Below are 22,371 nucleotides of genomic sequence, written 5' to 3'. Positions count from 1 at the left end.
ACCATTTTCCTGGCCTAATATTAAACGATAAGTAGGTGAAGCATACATCAATTTGGTACATAAGAATGACTTTGTTGAAAAGACGAAATGCAGAACTATAATTTTTAAATGATTCCAAAATAAATAAAGGACAATCTTAGAGTTTATCAAGCTAAACTTTACTGGTTATTTTAGATTTCAGATAAAAAAGCTATGACAAGTAATATCAATAAATAATCAGAAGAAATACAGTAAGCCTCTTCTATTAAAAGGAAACATTTTAAGCATTAATTAGTAGAATTCCTTTGCAACTGTGTTGAAAACTGCATATGAATCAGTTAGTTTTGACTGTTATTAATAAGTGTACAATTTTGTATATATGTTTGATGTTATTAATGGGTAAAGACTTAGCCTGATCAGATTAATAGTCTATAAACTTATATTTATGTCAGATGTCGACTTTTTATGATTCAGAAAGTTGATAATTATTTTATACATAATGTTTTATTGCACTCAAAGACACCTCTTTGTGAGTATTTCAACTACTGTCACAAGAAGTTAAATTTGAAAAAATACTGGTTTTTTTCTGCATGTGAAAAATAAAGGCAACAGTAGTATACCGCTGTTCAAAAGTCATAAACAGATTAAAGAGAAAACAAATCTGGGTTACAAACTAAAACTGAGGGAAACACATCAACTATAAGAGGAAAACAACGGAACAACAGAAACACATTACTGCAACAAAAACAAACACCAACATACATAGAAACAGACTATTTGATAACAACTGCCATATTCCTGACTTGGCACAGGACATTTTAAGAAAAAATGGTGGGTTGAGCCTGGCTTTATGGCTAGCCAAACCTCCCGCTTATATGGCAATGTTAAAAAATATTTCGCTAAAATGACAACACTACGTGTCAGGAATACAGTACAAACAAATGCGAACACTCAGCACAGAGAAATGCATAAATAAATAATATGATAGTACATTACAACATGTAAACCGCAGAATAACAACGGACATTGTTTGGAAATTGAATAATGAGTTGTCCATGAAAGTTTTGAACTCTTATGAAATCAGATTCAAAGCATATGCACTGGAGGCATATTATGCATAGTTAAAAGAAAATTTTGTTCTCATAAGGACTTAGTGTCCGTGTGGAACAGATTAATGACCAGTCCCCCTCATTCTGTTCTCTAAAAGATTTGGGACATTAAAGAATTATTCAGCATAATCCCTTTTATTCTTAAAAATCTGTACAATAATTTATAACAAACAGAGACATTTTTCCTTCAAGAACTGTCCATGAATACCTGAATTTTTTCATGTTTTACCAAAGATTACCACAATATATAACGAAATAAAATCTAAATCTTCATTTAGTTATGTTTATAGAAACTAAACATGATTTGAAAAATTTGATATATTTTATCGATGTTTAGTCTATAATATATCTTTGTAATGACAGTTCAAGGTTTGAAGACAAACAAAAGATGGACTTGAAATTTACTTAATAAATTAGTTTTAGACACTTCAGATTGAAAAGTTATGAATCACACACAATTTTCTTTATTAATAAGTTGTTGAGACACAAAACATAATGGTTTGTAAACATCTTGGAATGTGACTTTGTTTGGTAAGAATAAACATGGTCAGTCACTTATTACTAGAAAAAGTGTGTCGTAACTGATACTGGATCTAGAAATATTATCAGGATTCCTTTGTCATCATGATCTTACTTTGGAAAGATATAATCACTTGGCATCCAAAGGTCAGAAGGTGTTAGCATTTGGCAAATGTAGAATTGGGACTGTTTTTTCAACCTTACATAAATTTCTGATCATTTTAATTAGCCATCTAGATTCTTGATATAGATTGCAGGGGCCATGGGACTAAGTGATATAGTTACATTTGTAAGAGGTTCCATGTTGGTTAAGACAACTAGATGCGTGATATAGGTTGGAGGGGCCATGGGACCAAGTGATATAGTTAAGAGGGTCCATGTTGGTCTAGACATTTTGATGAGTAACATAGGTCGGAGGGGCCATTGGACCAAGTGATATAGTTAAGAAGGTCCATGTTGAAAGAGAAATGTGGATTATTAATATATCTACATAGATCTCCTTCAGTCTGTCACTGTTATGGTTGGGATTCTTCTGGTCATTTGCTAAAATGGTGACATTTACCTAGGTACACGATAGAATTTATCGGGTACTCACTTATGTTGTTGGATTACTAAGACCTAACTCTTGGTATTTCTGTTCAATCAAATTCAACCTTTAAACCCATGCATAAACAACTTAGATTAATTTTGCATTAAAGGGGCATTAGCTACGAGATATAAAAAAAAATTAAAATATGATTTTTTTTGTTCAATCATTAATGAAAGTGAAACAGTGAAATAATAATTCGCTTTTAGCAGCCAGTTTGGTTTAATTTTGTCAAAATAAGATAAGAAACATCGCTGATGAATTATTCACTTGCAAGTGAATAATTTGACCTCATTGAATCCGTATTCCTGTGACCTTCAATTTAACCCCTTAGCTAGAGATGGGTTACGGATGAATTAAATGTGTTCAGTTTTTAAAAGGAAAAGAATGTTAACTTTGAAAATGAAACAAGGGTAAACCATTTGATTGACTGATTCAATCAACAAAATCTCATTTTTATACAGGTAAAAACGATGATTAACATATATTTTTAACCTATAATATGAAATCAAACAGACCTGGAAAAATCCAATTGCACGAGTTCGCTATCTATTTATGTTTATATCGAGATAAATGACCATTGGCAGTCTTTGGAGGTCACCTTGATGGTTAATTAGATGGTGTCTAGACTAAAATACACACGAAATCCTGATACATATTATTGATCCCATGCATTGTAAATTGTTTATTTTAGACTTTTTATAATTTAGATATACATTTTAGTATGTTATAAATCAAATATGAGAATTTGAGTCAAATCAGTGATCATGAATTTGACAGCTAATGCCCCTTTAAGTGGCAAGATCTAAGAAACCCAAAGTCATAAAGGAATGATAATTAAGTAGTACATTCATTTTTGATTGAAACAAAGGTCTATACAAAACTGGATCACCATGACCTACATTTTACACAATTTTGATTCTGAATAATTTGTATACATATAATGGTTCCAGTTCCAATCGATATGATACGAGTAAAAATAGTAATCAACTGATTTATTTAGTTAGGGCCTTGCCTAGTGGCGGGTTGCCCTATAGTGATCAGTCTGTCTGTCCGTCCGTCAGTAACAAATTGTGTCCACAGACTCCACACTATATTATAGTTTCATACTTTATACTTGACATGTATATTAACCAACAACAGAGGGTGTGTCATAATGTTTGTACAACTTCCTAGGTCAAAGTTGACGGTCAGCAAGGCCCACAGAGAATGATGTCTTGTTTTTACAAACCATGATAAAACCTTATAGATCTTTTTTTCTATTTCCAGCTAGGATAGGAACAACAAATCTAAATGAGAGAGATATGGAACAGTGGTTAAAACATACACCCTCCAGAAGAAAGGGGGACAACAAATTGTTTAGAAAACTCCATGACAAAGGTTGGTAGATACTTGGTAGCACATAAAATGTTCAAATAAAGACCCAATAATAATTTACAAATGTTAGTAGATACCTAGCAGTACATGAAAACTCCATGACAATCCAACATAAAATACTGAACTACAAAAGCTAGTACATACTTAATTTTACATTAAACTCAATGACAAAATCTGGTAGATATTTATAGCTGTACATGAACACTCCAAGACAAGTTTGATAGATACTAAGTCTTACATAATTCCCCGAAATAAGGTTGGTAGATGTTTAATTGTACATTAAACTCCATGACAAAATCTGGTAGATATTTATAGCTGTACATGAACACTCCAAGACAAGTTTGATAGATACTAAGTCTTACATAATTCCCCGAAATAAGGTTAGTAGATGTTTAATTGTACATTTAACTCCATGACAAAAAAACTGGTAGATACTAAAAAAGTATAACAAAAACACTGAAATCCAAGGAAAATTCAAAAAAGCGAAGTCCTTAAAAACTGACAAAATCAAAATGCTATCAATCAACGGAACAAGTGAAAAACAACTGCCATATTCCTGACTTGGTACAGGCATTTGCCAAAGAAAATGGTGTAACAAACCTGGTTTTATAGCTAGCTAAACCTAAGCCAAGTGATTTATAACACTACATGACATAGGTTGGCATTGATACTACTTTAATAGTCATACATGAAACCTCCACGACAAAGGTTGGTTACAATAATTTGTTGTACTTGAAAATTCGATGTTAAAGGTTAATTGGTAGATATTAAGTACTACACCAAAGTTTCAAGATGTGAAATACTGAGTGTCATAGATTCTGTATAAAAATATATTACAGTGAAAAATGGAATTGTAATATTTGTCATCAGTGAAAAATATAGATGGTTCTTCAGTGGACAGTTTACCTTTAATAGGAAATGTTCCTACAGTTTTGAATAGGTGCTTTTTATCTTTAATTCTGGACTAAACTTCAGTTCTGGATTTTAAAGGGAATTAGATAGTACGAGGCAGCCATAGATAGTTAGGTTTCTAAGTTAGAACTAGATTAAGGACAGATTATCTTGTGCATATAAACTGAATATAGAATATTCTCATTCAAACATTGTTAATTGATTTTGCCAAAAAATCCGGTCATAAATGTGTTTTTATAGAGCAATAATTTGTACCAATTAACACCCATGTACTTTACAAAAAAAGATTGGTATATTTATGTACATGTAAAATATGTTTTGCTATGAGAGTTTATAGAGTTGTTCTTTAACAGTTTCTGTCGTGAATATGTGGCATTTTTCTTTGATATTTGTTTTGGATAACATGTAAATGTTTGTAAGACCTTCTACCATGATTAACCCTTGCTGAGCTACTAGTTTGGCTCAACACCAAGTTATAGTAAGCTTAACATAGACAAGATGTTAACACCTGTTTCTTTCTAGAGTCTAGACAAAATCATTATGACTTTCCTATTTTTCAAAGGTTTTTTTTAATTTCTTTTAAATAATCTGGATGATTTATTGTAATGAGAGATGAATGATTGTTTAAGAATACTTTAATTTTTATTCAAGTTATTTTTAATGATCATTTTCAAAAGAAATTTCTTTTTCCACCATGAGAGCTTTAACGGTTTGATATGTGAAGAAAGTTAAAAATAATACTTTTAAGTTAAATTATTTTTTAATGTCCCTTAGCACATTAGAAAAAGTCCAGTTAAAATGGGTTTAGCAATTAGTAATATTTCTAGCGAGTTTGTTTATTCTATTAAAACTTAATTGTACTTGAACAATCTGAATATTCCTGTGGTTGAAAATAGCTACTTTTGTGTGGGTGTCTTTTAGCTAACAGAAATTTACATAATTTTTGTTGGGGCCTTGGCTGTCTAGTGGTTTAAGTAGTCTAACTACTGTATCACTAGAATGTCAACACTCAGGTTGTGAGTTTGATCCAAGGCACATGGTAGGTGACGTTCGACTCCAATCTGAATGGACTAGGAGTTTTCCTACCAAGGTCCGTGGTTCTCTCAGGGTACTCCGACTTCCTCCACCAATAAAAATTGACCGCCACAATATCGCCAATAGTGCTGAAAGTCAACAACCAACACTCAATCAATCATAGTTTTTGTTAAGAAACATTATAATTGTTTGAAATTCTTTTCGAAAAAAAATCAAATAAAGTTAGCTCCTAATATTAAGACTATGAAAATAATAAGATGTGAAATGATTGCCAAGGAGACAACTATTATCCCCCAGAGACATAATGTCTTAGAGGTAAGCTATAGGTCATTGTACTGTACTAGTTTTTTACAAACCAGAATTTTGGTAAATCCAAAAAAACCCAAGTGTACCGTAAGTAGGCCAGGGGAACCATATGTTTGAGTGTAGATGTTCTGAATGTTTAGGAACTTTGATCTATCTTATATAAACAGAATTAAAAATGAACTTCTATGCCTTCTCTCCAATGTAAAACACAACAACATTAAATAAACAATGTTTCAATCCTTAGGACAGAAACTTACATATGTTGTAAGAGAGAAGTGAAAAGGTAATTAAGATATAGTGAAACCAAAAATATGTGTTAGTCTTCCTGTATTTTAAAGACTTACAACTACAAAAAAATATAGTGTTTGTAGCTGTGGTTACTTGTAAAAAGTAATGTGAAGAAGTCACTGGGTGATCTATAGATTTACTCTCAGGACCAAGTTAACTATTTATGGTCCTGTCCTAAGTCAGATACCTTGATGCTGGTTGTTTTATGGCATATCTAACGGGTTGTTTTGTTCTTGGTTGTTTTATGGCATATCTAATGGGTTGTTTTGTTCTTGGTTGTTTTATGGCATATCTAATGGGTAGTTTTGTTCTGTGTTGTTTTATGGCATATCTAATGGGTTGTTTTGTTCTATGTTGTTTTATGGCATATCTAATGGGTTGTTTTATGGCATATCTAATGGGTTGTTTTGTTCTTTGTTGTTTTATGACATATCTAATGGGTTTTGTTCTGTGTTGTTTTATGGCATATCTAATGGGTTGTTTTGTTCTATGTTGTTTTATGACATATCTAATGGGTTGTTTTGTTCTATGTTGTTTTATGACAGATCTAATAGGTTGTTTTGTTATTTGTTGTTTTATGACATATCTTATGGGTTGTTTTGTTCTATGTTGTTTTATGGCATATCTAATGGGTTGTTTTGTTATATGTTGTTTTATGGCATATCTAATGGGTTGTTTTGTTTTTTGTTGTATTATGGCATATCTAATGGATTGTTTTGTTCTATGTTGTTTTATGGCATATCTAATGGGTTGTTTTGTTCTTTGTTGTTTTATGGCATATCTAATGGGTTGTTTTGTTCTATGTTGTTTTATGGCATATCTAATGGGTTGTTTTGTTATTTGTTGTTTTATGACATATCTAATGGGTTGTTTTGTTCTGTGTTGTTTTATGGCATATCTAATGGGTTGTTTTGTTCTATGTTGTTGTATGGCATAACTTATGGGTTGTTTTGTTCTTTGTTGTTTTGTGGCATATCTAATGGGTTGTTTTGTTCTTTGTTGTTCTATGGCATATCTAATGGGTTGTTTTGTTCTATGTTGTTGTATGGCATAACTTATGGGTTGTTTTGTTCTTTGTTGTTTTGTGGCATATCTAATGGGTTGTTTTGTTCTTTGTTGTTCTATGACATATCTAATGGGTTGTTTTGTTCTATGTTGTTTTATGGCATATCTAATGGGTTGTTTTGTTCTGTGTTGTTTTATGGCATATCTAATGGGTTGTTTTGTTCTTTGTTGTTTTATGGCATATCTAATGGGTTGTTTTGTTCTATGTTGTTTTATAACATATCTAATTGGTTGTTTTGTTCTGTGTTGTTTTATGACAGATCTAATAGGTTATTTTGTTATTTGTTGTTTTATGACATATCCTATGGGTTGTTTTGTTCTATGTTGTTTTATGGCATATCTAATGGGTTGTTTTGTTATATGATGTTTTATGGCATATCTAATGGGTTGTTTTGTTATTTGTTGTTTTATGGCATATCTAATGGGTTGTTTTGTTATTTGTTGTTTTATGGCATATCTAATGGGTTGTTTTGTTTTTTGTTGTTTTATGACATATCTTATGGGTTGTTTTGTTCTATGTTGTTTTATGGCATATCTAATGGGTTGTTTTGTTCTATGTTGTTTTATGGCATATCTAATGGGTAGTTTTGTTCTATGTTGTTTTATGACATATCTAATGGGTTGTTTTGTTATTTGTTGTTTTATGGCATATCTAAAGGGTTGTTTTGTTCTATGTTGTTTTATGGCATATCTAATGGGTTGTTTTGTTATTTGTTGTTTTGTGGCATATCTAATGGGTTGTTTTGTTCTATGTTGTTTTATGACATATCTAATGGGTTGTTTTGTTCTTTGTTGTTTTATGGCATATCTAATGGGTTGTTTTGTTCTATGTTGTTTTATGACATATCTAATGGGTAGTTTTGTTTTTTGTTGTTTTATGGCATATCTAATGGGTTGTCTTGTTCTATGTTGTTTTATGGCATATCTAATGGGTAGTTTTGTTCTATGTTGTTTTATGACATATCTAATGGGTTGTTTTGTTCTATGTTGTTTTATGGCATATCTAATTGGTTGTTTTGTTCTTTGTTGTTTTGTGGCATATCTAATGGGTAGTTTTGTTCTTTGTTGTTTTATGGCATATCTAATGGGTTGTTTTGTTCTATGTTGTTTTATGACATATCTAATGGGTAGTTTTGTTCTATGTTGTTTTATGGCATATCTAATGGGTTGTTTTGTTCTATGTTGTTGTATGGCTTATCTAATGGGTTGTTTTGTTCTTGGTTGTTTTATGACATATCTAATGGGTTGTTTTGTTATTTGTTGTTTTATGGCATATCTAATAGGTTGTTTTGTTCTATGTTGTTTTATGGCATATCTAATGGGTAGTTTTGTTCTTTGTTGTTTTATGGCATATCTAATGGGTTGTTTTGTTCTATGTTGTTTTATGACATATCTAATGAGCTGTTTTGTTCTATGTTGTTTTATGGCATATCTAATGGGTTGTTTTGTTCTTTGGAGAATCTGATGTTGATGGCAGAACTTTTTATATTTTTCAATTACTCACAGCTTCTAAGACTTGAGATGGTTTAGAACTTGACATATTGTATAGACAACTTTGTATTGTTGAAGACTGGATGTTGCTGTAATTATGGCTTTTGTTTATTTTGTTGTTGTGTTGCTGTTTTGTTGAGATATACCCCATATCACCATTATTTGTATGAGGTCTTACTTGCAGTGAGTTGGTGAGATATATTTGCAAAACATTTTTTTATTAATTTGAAAATAATTCAGCTGTCTTTCTGTGCCAGCTCATTATCAGAATATTACCAATCTTATTTTACTGTACTAATATTTGTTGAGATAGACTTAATAATTTTTATAAACATCAATTTGAGGGTGAAGTGGTGAAATACTGCAGCTTCTTTTTAACACTGTATCAGACAGCCACCCAGGCCGTGTTTATAAAAATTACCTTCATTACTATAAATATTTCTAGTCTATTACCCCTCTGGTTAATTAATTTACAGAACTGAGTCAAGGAAAAACAAGCCTCTATTTTTAAATTGAACTTAAATTATGCCTTTGGAAGTACATGCGGTACACTTCTGTATAATGGGCAATTACTTTTGCAGGTTTAGGTTGTCTGCACTGAAATAAGATTGGCAGTTATGAAATTTAAAGGAAAATATTCCATCTAATTAGAAACAGAGCGATGGTCCCTACTAGAGCAAACATTTCTAACAGAGGCAAAACATTATAAGATTGCACCAGAATATTGTATAAGATTTGCATGCCATTATAGTTTTATTTAAATTTAATGCACAGTTATACCCGATGCTTTACAGCCACTTAATTTCTATAAAGCAAAGGCTTGTGATGTTATTGGGGATTAGGTTTGTAGTCGGTTTCATGTCCATTAAGTCAATGGTTTGATGCTATGGTAAATGTCAAGTAGTCTTTGAATTTATTGTAACATTTCCAGGCTGATGTAACTGCTGTCTGACATCTCTCTGATCTCAGATGTTACATAAACAGAGCTTAGGAAATGGAACTTTCCATTAAAATGATTTATCACATTAGATTACCCGCCCCCTATAAACATGATAAAAGGGGACACAAAAGTTCAAATTATCAAAATATTTAGACAGCTCCTAGATGTTTACAAAATATTTTGTTTATCTTATACAGCTTAATGACAATTTCAAAATTACTTGTAAAGTTTTTGAAAGGTTTGTAAGAGGTTGGGTTTTTTTTGCTCCATGCCCAAAATGTCCTACAGTCAAAAGTACCATATACATATTTCTCTATCTATGTCATGTATGTCTGATGATGCCCTCCATGATAATTGATGATTCTTGAAACCCCCATGAAAATGTTTGTAACAAAAGGGGTGGTTACTCTGTATTTTGGTCAATTTGTTTTATTCAAAGAAATATAAAATCAGCAAGTTTTTTGTAAATGACAATCATATTAAATAAACTGTCAAATGGTTAGATTAATATGATATGAAGTATCTAAAAAAATAATTTATTATTTAATTACATTATATTAATGATAAAATGAGAATACATAGAATGCTAATACTAATCATAGGGCAATTATATAATCATAGTTGACAGATTGAAGTAAATTAAATATTCATAAAATTCACTGGTCTAAATATTTTTTTAATTCACAAAAGATATATTTGGAATTTCTTAAATGGATTAAAGAAAATCTGTTTTCACATTTGTATGGAATATAATAAAATTTCAATTGTCAGAATGACAATCCTTTTAATCCAATTAGATAATGGTATATGAGCTAGGATTAGGTATTGTTCATAGATAATTGACAATAGTATTGAATAATTAACAACCAATTAAAAGGTACAATACATTGGAGTGTTGTAATAAGTAAGTAATTAGCAGGGAAAAAAACTTGTACTGTCATCACAGATTAGTTGAATTGACTTAGGATAATGTAATTCTCATTCCTTAAAAGATTAAATCAGATTACTGATATCTCTTTTATCCTGGGAATGTTTCCTGCTGTTTAGATGAATTTTTGATTATTTATTTTTCATTAAAAACCTTTACATTGCCTTATTTTGTTATATAACAACATCAATAGTGGAATTTCATTGTTGGTTGTTTTGATGCAGATTCAATAAATAATTAATACTGCAATTTAAACTCTAGAAATTCCATGGATAATTTTATTTTCTGTTTCTTAATTTGATCAGAATTAAAAAAAAATCTGTATGGCAAAAGTTACTAAATGATATTACTGTATTTTTGAATAACTATTAAAATGACTTTAAAATAAAATAATAATAAAGATGTTTTACCTTAGACACAGGTTGCTCTCAGGACAATTTCCCTCCATTTTTTGAATGGACAAGCGTAGTGAGCAGATGTATAGGGCTGATTACTGTTATTGTATGCATTCATTGTAATAGGAAACATTAGAAACATTACAATAGTAGCCACGTGCTGCCCCCTAAGTCGACACGTCTTTTTATCCGCTGTAAAATGATGAATTTGAAGTATGAAACTTACTAAGGTATTATTTTAGGTCAGAAATATCAGACCTGATTTAGTAAAATAAAACTGGTATCCTGGTGATTTCTTTAGTAGTGGAGGTTTAACTTAGAACATGTTTAATACTTATCAGGTTTCACTTCTCAAGTTGTTATACATTCAAGTAGCAAGTGTTAACTATATGTCTGGCATTATTGTTAATCAGAATGCAGAAAGTTGAACAAAAAATTTCAACTGAAAAGTCTTCAATATAAAGGCATAAGTCTGCTAGTAAGAACCTTTGATATGGTGTCTTTCAAATTCCTTATATGTATTTCTCAAACAGTCTAAAAAACTTATCACAATAAAGTCATTATAATAAGATTAAAATATGACATTTTTCTATAGGAAGTGACAATTATCTGTTTGATTGTTATATCTGCTTAACACAGATTGCAGTGGAGAGTACAAGCCTCTTTAACATGTCATCACATCTGATTTCCTATCCTGAAACATTTCCTTTTCATTCCCTGTTATTGACCGGAAAAGTATAAACATACATACATGAGTGTTGAGAGGGAGTCATGCCTACTATTCTAAACACTGATTAAACAACTTATTGAATTTCTTTTGTTTTTACCTGTAATTTGATGTCATAGAAAATAGACTGCTGCATGATGGGACGGTTGGGATATTTTGATGGGGAAATATGTAATTAGAGGATGCTGAGACTTTAAGCAACACAAGGAGTGAAAAGGATTCATTTAACCTAAGTTAGGCAGATGATGGTTACATTACATTGAAAAAATTCAACAACAAAAAACATGAAACAATTCCATTTTATATGGAGAAGCAAATAGACCATACATAGTTAAATAATCAAATTAATTGGAAAAGATAGCAACTTTTCCCTATAACTGAGAAAGCCCATATCAAAGACATCTTTCTTGTTGTACAATAATTTCTGAAGACGAATTATGCACTGTGAAGTGTTCACAAAGTTACAAATACTTGTTACTGATCATTTTGTATCTTTAAGTCTGTGGTAGGTTTGCTGAATAGTTCCCAAACTTCTGTTCAACTATAATTATACCGCAATCACTGCAGTTATTTGCCTCAGACAAATGAAAAAGTCTGTGTGCGTTTGGAAAACAAGTACTTCAAAAGAAAGGCTCATCTATTATTTGTACCCTGTACATTTAATGATATTGAAATAGCTTGTTATTTGAAATGATAAATAAACAATTGTAAGGTGATTTGTTTTGTTAGACGATGTGATAAATGATGTCCCTTTGGCTTTCTCCTTGGAAAACCTATTCAATCTCTCAACAATTTGTAACTCAGGCTCAAGTGTTTGACAAAACATGAAGGTGATGAAATTATTCAAAAATGGGTATAATAGCCAGTTGGAGCTTGTTGGTAATTAATCAAATAGAAGCTTAATTAGAAACAGTAACAATGATGCACAAAGCAGAAAAATGATGACTTTAAATCAGGCTTAGATCTTCATGGTGGTCACAAATTTGAACTTTTGATGTCCTACTATTTGAAAAGAAAGAAATAATGAATCAAGTATGAGTAACTCCCAGTATATATTAGCCACAACTGAAAATCCATCATCTTTTATAATCATTCCCAAAAAAAATAGTTGCTGCAGCTTTGCTGACTTTTAATTCGAAATCTCAATATTTGAATTACTTGAAATGTATTGTTTTGTTTGAAATGCTGACATCTATGTCATTTAGTGTCCAAGCCAATTGTTCATCTTCTTATTTTACATTAAAGAAAAGTTCCAATTAAAGCTGAAGTGACAGTGCAGAACTTTATTTCAAACTAAATATGATGATTTGGCAACGATTTTAGTAAAAAATGCTGAATAAGAGTGCCTCCAACTGTCAATAGCAGAAGATTAAAATGCATATTTTAGTTGCATCATTGACTTTCCCATCAAAACCATTCATATGTTATGATGTTAAAAATAAACTGCCATTATAAGTAAAATAACGAAAAAAAATATAAATCCTGTTCAAGATTGGTATTAAAAAGGAGTGGAGTTATATAGATTCCACCACTGCATCAAGTGTGTTACAATATTTCTCCACTCAAGACAGTTAGATTTTAATATTTAAAGTGCAAGGCTTGTTGAGCTTTTTAAATAATTAAAATTTAACTGTTGAGAGTGGAGAAATATCATAATACATGAGTTATAGTGGGGGAATCTGTTTCTCTAATGATAAATTTACTGGAAGATCTTCTTCAATAAAGAGATGACATTATCTGACACCTCTCATTAAGATTGTACTGACCCTCCATGGGCCGACCTTTACCTAGTATTCTCTTTACAGGCGTTATATCAGGTTGGATTATGTTTAAATTGTAAAACTAAAAACATGCTTATATTATTGATTGAATTTGACTGGTAGTATATGAATATGAGTGGTATTAATGCTACTGAATGAACATTTTGACATTTCTATATATCAGGCTGTAACTGCTTTTGTTGTTTGAGTTTATTCACTTTTTATCATATCTTTGCCTTTTATAAATGGATTTTGCTAATTGTTGAAGGTGGTATCTATAGTTGCTTGACATCCACGTCATTTGGACTCTGGTGGATAGTTGTCTCATTGGCGATCGTACTACATGCAATTTTGCATTGGTTTTCCTACAAATAATAATTTGTCAATAATTGTGCCATATTGTATAAATCAAAATTTCATTTTTTTTATGAAAGTATTAAAAGACATAAATAATAGGTTATAAATATTTATGGCCTTTGATCAACATAATCTTGACTATTTCTTATAAATTATTGGAATGAAATCTAGATTTGAGAAATGTATTACGTAATATTGCTCATTAATGAATGAAATATGATAAAACTTTCTTAAGATATCTCCATAAATTCATTGAGAAAATGTCATATTTGTGTCATATTTAGTAGCAGTAGTGGGTGTATAGCGGCAGATTAATGGAATTGTCTTTTATCTCTCAGTCCTGAAGTCATTCCCTGATAATATTAGTTCAAACATGGGTGGTTATACATACCCAGATTACTGTTAATTTGTACATAAATATTCTTTCCAGGAATTGAAGATTAATGATATATGAGAAAATCGTGTCTAATTTTGAGATGATTTTTCTCAAAAGTACAAATACATGTATGTGATGTAATGTGACGTAAGTTTTTTTGTTATTAAAGTTTTATGTCAATTTCTATTTTAGGGATAATATCTTACACAGAATACCTCTTCCTTCTTTGTGTACTCACAAGTAAGTATATTTAATTTATAATTTCTTAGAAAATTGCTCTACCTATTTGGCAGGTATTAAATGATTTTTGTATTTTTTGGAAATGCCCCCGCCACCATCATATTCTCATCCCCCCAAAATCTTAAGTAAAGCATTTAAAAACATTGAAAAGTCTGCAATTTAAGGAAAGAGAAATTATATTTTATTTTCGTCTCAACTCTTCACTTGTGTCATTTTTTTCTCACAAAAGCTTATAAGAGACCAACGTTTATGTAAGGTAACATCACAATCCAGAATCATCACAGAGCAAGTGTATGCTACAGTGACATCACAGGATGTCAGTAGTGTCCGAGTTTTCTTTGCCTGTGTTTGATAGGTTGCTGTCTTGATGACATTTACACCACATCATGTTTAGATGTACAGGAAAAGGACTTTTTAAAATCAATGGCATCCAGGGCAGTAAGTAAGTAAGTAAGTAAATCAAGATTATACATGTAATGGACATGGCAACAAGACAGCTACCTAACAAACTGATAAAACAAAAACAATTGTTTAGTTATATTACAGCCTTTTAAAGAGTTTCAACAACATAATGGTTGTTCAGTTTATCTGTTTTACTTAAGATTTCTAACTTTCATGGTAACATATTACTAAAGCAAACAAAAAAAAACAAAAAACCAAGGAAAAATGGTGTTCAAAACTTAAGTGTTAAGGAAATGGACATGCCAAAATGTTGCTCTACAATCATATCCATGTTGTTTCTAAGTTCCAAGATTTTACTAGTACAGACAAATAAGATTGTAACCCTTGACAATGTGACATTTTTCCCCAGTCATTTATGTTTGGAAGTATTTTCGTTCAATCATTTGTATTTAAAATTTCTAGAATTTTAGCATCTGCATATAATTCCCTTGTGCTGTGCATTTTTCTGCATCCTGAATACTGTATTTAAATAATCATATGTTATAGAATGAAATCAATAAAAGTGGAAATGTTGCATATTGACATTTCTCAGTTGTTTATAACTCAACAGTTAATGTTTTAGATTTCTCATGAGAACTATAAAGAATGACGTTGTATAAATTTGAATCAAACTAATATGTGTCAGCTATACATGTTATTAAAATTTCATGGAATCTCTCAATACAGGAATGAACATTTATTGAATTTAATGTCTGCAAATACATATTCTCCACTTCTTCAAGGTGTTTCAAAATGCAAAGGGAATTCACATTTTTTAAGCATTGTAATGATGCTTAGTTTGTACACTTTGTGGTGGTTTTAATGGGGTTCTGGTAGAGGGATCTTTAATGAGATAAGGGTCAATGATAATATCTGTGTGGCATTGTTTAATGAGGTTCTGTATACATTAAGTACTGGTTCTGCAGGGTTTCAATATATCACTTTTTTGTTAAAAATATACAACAGAGTAAAATCATTCAGATCAGCTTAATCTTTTAAGAAATAGTTTGAAAATCGAACAGACAGCAAGTATATATCTGTATTGTATATTAATTTTGTTAATTTATTGAGAAATATTTTTTTATTATTGTATGACTTTTGCTAATATTCCCATGTGAAAATCTGAATTTTTAACCCCCCCCCCCCCCACCCCCCCATTTACATATAGATATAAAAAAAAAGTGAGTGTACAATTCCATACTTCCATACTAAAGATTCTCTGGAAGTTTCATTGAAATCCTACCACTATTTTAAGTCAAAATTAAGAGGATTTGTAGAGAAACAACAAACAAAAGAAAATTAACCCAGTTAGCAGAAGTATATAGTGCTCAGCCTGTGCAGCCAAAAAGGCACATTTTCCTTCCTATGCAAACTTGATACTGTTTATATTAAAATAAATATTCCTAAACAATATATCGACCTTCTCATTTCAATGGGTTCTTATCCAATTTAAAAGTGGAAGTTTTAATTCATGTATATTAAATCTATTGTCATATCCCTTCTGTTTTCAACACTACAGTAATTTCGTGAAATTTACCTTATCAGGGCTTTATTCCCAGATATCAATCAGGAATCAATTGATATTTAAAAGGGCCTTATTTTAATTCCACAAATGGAGTTTATGCATTGAAAAGATTTTAAAACCCTTACCAATTATGCAGATAAAAGATTAATACAGTAAAGGTCAACTGGCATGAGTCAGGGTCAAAGTAGAATACTTCAAGTCCAAATTGCCACTTGTTTGGCTATAGCCCAGAAGGCCAACAGAAAATTACCTGTTAAATGAGTATTGTGAAAATTAATCGGTCCAGCATCAAATTCCCTTGGCAAACCTTATAAATATTCATCTGGAAAGAGACAATGATTTGTGGAAGGTGAAGTTAATAAGCAGTGGCCTATAGAATTGTAAGAGCAGGTGTCGGGATCACTTATTACTAGTGGAGGAGAGATGTTTCTCATTTATTTTCTCCTGTGCTGTTAAAATTTGGTCAGATTTTCTAATTTGAAGTAAACCTATTCAAAGTGACAGCTTAAAGCCAAAATTATGGTAAAGAATTTCACAAAAAAACCTCTTTATGATTTATTAGTTTAAATGTTAAGGGTAACATTACTGAGATACTGCTGATGTGTGCTTCAATACATTACAGTTCAAATGTCAATCAGGGTCATCTATATTCTTTCAATATAATGATATTGCCTGTCATAATTATGTAATTGTTCAACATTGACAGATGATATGACCTTGAATAGTATCCCATGATGCCATGGTGGTCTGAAATGCAAGTCTGTTCAGAAATGTATCTTAAATAAGAAGAATGCACTGAACAATCAAGGTTCATATATGAAGATGATCTTTAAATGTTTTCTTCACATGAAATTTTCTTTTGAATAAGGAAAATTATTTAAGAAAAAATAATTAAAAAGATGAAATTACCTAGAACAGTTTATCATGTGGAAAATATTATCTGGCATTATTTGATTAAGAAGTGATAAAATTTTTCCTTTATTTAATATATATGTGACTGCCTGAAAATTTGTTCACTTGATAACAAAGCCAAATAAAAAAAGATGTACAAATTTCTTGCATTCATGTGGAAGAAAATTTGAAATTTAAGGTAAAGTAAAAGGACAGTTAATGGAACTGGTTTTATTGTAGTTTAAATTTATATTCCATTTGGTTTTGTTAAAGGGAGGACCCTCATTTATTCAAAAGAACATTTATATTGATAATTAGCTGACTGGTCAGTTTGTTCAGTATTGGTGAGTTGACTTGTTTTGATTGCTTGTGATCAGAATCAAAAGAACAGTCTCTGTATTGACCTTTGTGGAATGAATCTGTTCAGTGTTGGTGGGGTGACTGTTGTTTTGATAACTTGTGATCTGAATCAAAAGAACAGTCTCTGTATTGACCTTTGTGGAATGAATCTGTTCAGTGTTGGTGAGGTGACTGTTGTTTTGATTACTTGTGATCTGAATCAAAAGAACAGTCTCTGTATTGACCTTTGTGGTATGAATCTGTTCAGTGTTGGTGAGGTGACTGTTGTTTTGTTTACTTGTGATCAGAATCAAAAGAAAAGTCTCTGTATTGACCTTTCTGGTATGAATCTTTTATTTTAATTTAATCTTTTTAATTAACATTGAAGTCCAGTAACTTCCTTTTAAAAAAGGAAGTTACAGGACTTCAATGTTGTCTTAATTTGTTACTTTACAACCATTTTTTAAATTGATTTTTTTTTTTTTAACACACTGATACTTAAACTTCTTGATAACTCATGAATAAAAGTTTTTGATGAATGACAAACATGAGTAAGCTCGTCCTGAGTGAACCTTTTCTCTCAGTTCAATGTTTAAGGACAGATGCCAGACCATCTGTTATGGAACTCGTCCCTGGTGGACACCGGTCAATAATTGTCTTCAAACTCCAACATATGGCTAACACCAACATTCTGATGCTCCACCTGACCTAAACATTCCGATACAAAATCTGTTCATTCAGAAGTGCACTCATTCATCATTTTATCAGATTTTAACCAGTGATTTCAGGAGTTATCAATGAAAGTGGTAGTTTTTAAGTTGATTGTGTGTAATTGGTTATTGTAGCGACAGTTCCTTTGTCAGATATGATACTAACATGATTTAGTAGTATTAGTATTATGTCCTCTAGCTATAAGTTAGATGCTCTTCTTTTTCACTTTTATGAATGAAAGTTAAATGTCCTGTTGATGGAATACAATTGTTTTGGTCAAAGATATACAGTTGACCTTCTTAATTAACAACATCATATCATTATATTTTTAATGTCACTTAGTTATTGAAAAAGCCTCGTTATTTACAGATAATTATAAAAGTAAACATTTTTCATGGACCTTTTTTTGTATGTGCAAATTTAGATATTAGATACTGCCTAAAATCATTGATTGTTTGTTGTTTGTATAATGTTCAGTAGCAAGTATTTCATGTATATGTAGGACAATATCCAAAATGATATTTTTATTCTTGTGTATTACACATCTTGTTGCATAAGGCTTTTGCTCATATCTAAATATAAATGAAAGATTTATACTTTTTGATTTTAAATTGTTGAATGGGCAAAAAATATGAGTGCTCCCTAAATGATTTTGTACCACTATATTTGAAAAGGATTGAATAAATACTATTTTTTGGCATTTTCAGAGTATTGTATTATAGTTATACCTTCAAGTTTGACCTATGTATCGTTGATAGATGAAGTATTAGAAGTGTAAAAATAAAAATAAGAAGATGTGGTATGATTGCCAATGAGACAACTCTCCATCATAGACCTAATGATGAAAAAGTTAACAACTGTAGGTCACCACAACTACTGAATTACAGACTCCTGACATGGGATAGGCACATACAGAATGTGGTGGGTTAAACATGTCTGAGGATGTCAAACCCACCTCCTAACCTGGGACAGTGGCGTAACAGTACAACCTATTAAGAGCAAACTATAAAAATCAGTTGAAAATGGCTTAACTGATCATATCGATACAAAGCACAAAAAAACTTACAAAAACACTAAAGACACAAAGTACAGATCTGAGAGTATTCACAGTTACTGAAAGCTTAAGCCAATAACAACTAATAACACAATCATGTATCTAAGACTAAAACATACACTAGCCTCTTTTTCTTATGATCCATCTGTACATACATCTGATTTCTGTCTCAAAAAGTCTTGATGTTGCATTGACAGTGTCCTGCACTTTGTACCAGTCAGGTTATTTAGAGCAAGTATTTATCAGGGAAGAAGATTTTGGGATAAATTCACTTAAATTCTTCCCTGGTATGATTGATAGATTTTATATGTTGAGCTTGAGGACCCTTTAAATACAAACTATACCAGATTGATACATATGAATAGTAAATTTTGAAATGTTAGTAGTTTTATTGTAGATTAACACACCTGTCACTCTACCACAAACTCTGCTAATGAGCATGAATCATATACACAACTAACAAAATAAACATTTAATATTATCCATTAACAGTCCACATGGTTTGTTGACCAAGTCTTTACATTAGTGGTTACTGAAATAATTAAAGGGGGGTAATTTCCCCCCAATTAATGTCTCTTACGTTATGTCATACACCTGTGTATTTAGTCAGGTATGCCTTTGATGTTTCTGTATCATTTTAAGGCTTCATTAGTTTAATGTTGGTATTTTGCCTAATTTTATCCTTTTTTGACCTCAGTTGACTGGATTAAAGTGTCTTACTTTTCAGTGAGAGTTCATTATGATACATAAAACACGGGTAGCTCTACACAGATTCTAAAATTTTACCAGCCTGACTCTGAATATTACAAAATCTTGTTAGATTCAGTGGTGGATCCAGAAATTTTCATAAGGGGGGCTCACTGACTGCCATAAGAGGGGGCCTGCTCCAGTCATGCATCAGTGATTCCCTAAATAATTAATCAAATTTTTTCCACAAAAGAGCCCCCCCCCCCCCCCCCCTAAATCTGCCTCTGAAATTATAACTGTTTAAATGAAGAAAAAAAATTAAAATCATAATTCAGTGTTCATAAGATTAAATCTAACTGTTACAAAAAATTACTCAAGCTGTACTTGTACTGTTCATTATCTTAAATAATGTTAACTGGCAATATACTCCTTAAACTGTTAAAAACTTTAAAATCATAATGTTTCAAAACAATTGCTCATATTGTTACTGTTTTAAAGCTTAAATCTATTTTCTGACAGAAAACTGTGGGCAGGACTTATTGTAATACCATGTAACACCAGAACATGTACATGTAATTCAATAGCCTTTTTCTGAAGTCTAGCAAAATTGTTGATTGTAAAACTAATGGTTAAAATACTTATATGTTATTGGTTGGGTTGTCACCAATCATAACTTAGTGAAATATACTTTAATATGTACCAATAAAAGGTAAAAATGTTAAGATGGTTTTTTACCAAGTCAGCATAATTTAAAATGGAGCTAACAGTTAATTGAAAAGTGCTTTGAATATAAATATTTTTTTTAAATATATTATCTTCACTAATTTTGATTAAAGTTATGTTTAATTGATTATTGAAATATAAAAATCATATATGGATATACATTTTAAGTTAAAGCCTACCTTGAATGTTCTGCTGCAGAAATATAGAATAAACTTCAATGAAGATGGCTTTTCACTCAATTTAAGGACAGCTTTTCACCCTAAGGGAGTTTCTGATGAAAGTTGGCTTCTAATAACATATTTTAAGATAAATATAAATTCAGGTAATTTCTTGTACAGGTGAAAAAGGCTAAAAATAAAGTTGATGAAAGTTGTTTTTGTCCATCTTTTGTCTGAATTAGGACACTTGTGTGACTGAATGACATTAGTGTAATTATAAAATTTTTGGTTAACTGATACCTTGAGATTAATGAGTATTTACTATAGAAAGTGACTTTATGAATGACATACCGAAGATATTTCCCATAGAACTATGTTATGTAAGGTTATACTGGTATACATTACTTTAGAAATTGATTAAAATACCTGGTTTATCAAGGTAAAAATAGATTTATATATAGGTATGATCCAATCGGTCTAAACGCTTTGGTCCAAGGACACATTTTATGATCCGTTATAAGGAAAGGTTAGGATTTAAAATGAATATTAGATATACACATTGCATTTGTTGAAGAAAGCATTCATTTTACCAAGGTCTCTTAAGTGACCATTCATGAAATACATGTATTTGACTTGCATGCAATATCACAGTTGAAGATTAAACAAAATTACTGACCGGTCATCTTCAGCCCTGTTGATACAGTAACCTAATTCTTGGTGAAACATATTTAGCACTTCATTGAAATCAATGACCTATTGCTAATCCAGTTCATATTGAAGCGATACAGTGATATATAACTTAGCAGTAGCTTGTTGACCAAAACTAGTTTCAAAAATATTCTATTCTTTCATAGTTAATGAGGGCCAAATTCCCCAATCTTCTTAAATTACAGGTACATTTGACTCCGATCTTAATTGACTAGGATTGTCAGTTATCCTGGTGAAGGTGGGTGTTTATTTCCTTGCCACTCCTGTTCCTCCGCCAATAATAACTAGCTGTTGGATTTGGATAGCAGTTGATGTAGACTTAAATGTAATATACTAAACTATAATGGATGCTTCAAACAACAACATGATAAAGATAGAATGATGAAATTTGTGCAATAAATTCGAAATACTTCAGTGTGACCTAAATTCATCAAAGGCATTATCTTGTAGCAACAGGTTAACATTGATAGCTTTCAGTTTTTAACCATGTCTTTTTTTCTGGCATAAAGAATATATACTCTTGCTTAATTTTTTGTATATTTACTATTTCAGGAGTCAATTAGTCTGAGATAATACAATTATGGGATGGCTGTAGAATTCCTTACTTTGAGATGTTTTTATGTGTAGGGTCTGAGCCTTAACTGAGCTTATGACAAAAGAATGTAATTTGAACATGATATTAACATTAGTCTGAGATAATACTATTATGGGATGGCTGTAGAATTCCTTACTTTGAGATATTTT

At 31.0% G+C, this 22,371-nt stretch overlaps 2 protein-coding genes across 9 annotated transcripts in view; one reads left to right on the top strand and one right to left on the bottom strand.

The window, feature by feature from the left end:
* LOC127726340 (calcium uptake protein 3, mitochondrial-like) overlaps window positions 1–22,371 on the top strand; it is a 91,584-nt gene that overhangs the window by 32,908 nt on the left and 36,305 nt on the right. For all 7 annotated transcript variants that reach the window (XM_052233695.1, XM_052233697.1, XM_052233694.1 and 4 more), the window contains 2 exons: window positions 3,463–3,573; window positions 14,343–14,390. In XM_052233695.1, coding sequence (XP_052089655.1) covers window positions 3,463–3,573; window positions 14,343–14,390 — 159 coding nt within the window. The remainder of the gene's footprint in view (window positions 1–3,462; window positions 3,574–14,342; window positions 14,391–22,371) is intronic.
* Window positions 1–22,371, bottom strand: part of LOC127726347 (uncharacterized) — a 70,223-nt gene that overhangs the window by 41,277 nt on the left and 6,575 nt on the right. The window contains exon 1 of one of the 2 annotated variants that reach the window (XM_052233710.1): window positions 20,941–21,052. The exons of the other annotated variant lie outside the window; for it this stretch is intronic. The gene's annotated coding sequence lies outside the window, so the exon portion shown is untranslated. Of the gene's footprint in view, window positions 1–20,940; window positions 21,053–22,371 lie in introns of those variants that run through there. 2 annotated transcript variants of the gene reach the window in all.

This window comes from Mytilus californianus, unplaced genomic scaffold (genome assembly GCF_021869535.1).
Source record: "Mytilus californianus isolate M0D057914Y unplaced genomic scaffold, xbMytCali1.0.p SCAF_17, whole genome shotgun sequence".
Lineage (NCBI taxonomy): Eukaryota > Metazoa > Mollusca > Bivalvia > Mytilida > Mytilidae > Mytilus > Mytilus californianus.
The sequence above is the reverse complement of the archived record's forward strand: the minus strand, read 5'-3'. Positions and strand labels throughout refer to the sequence as shown.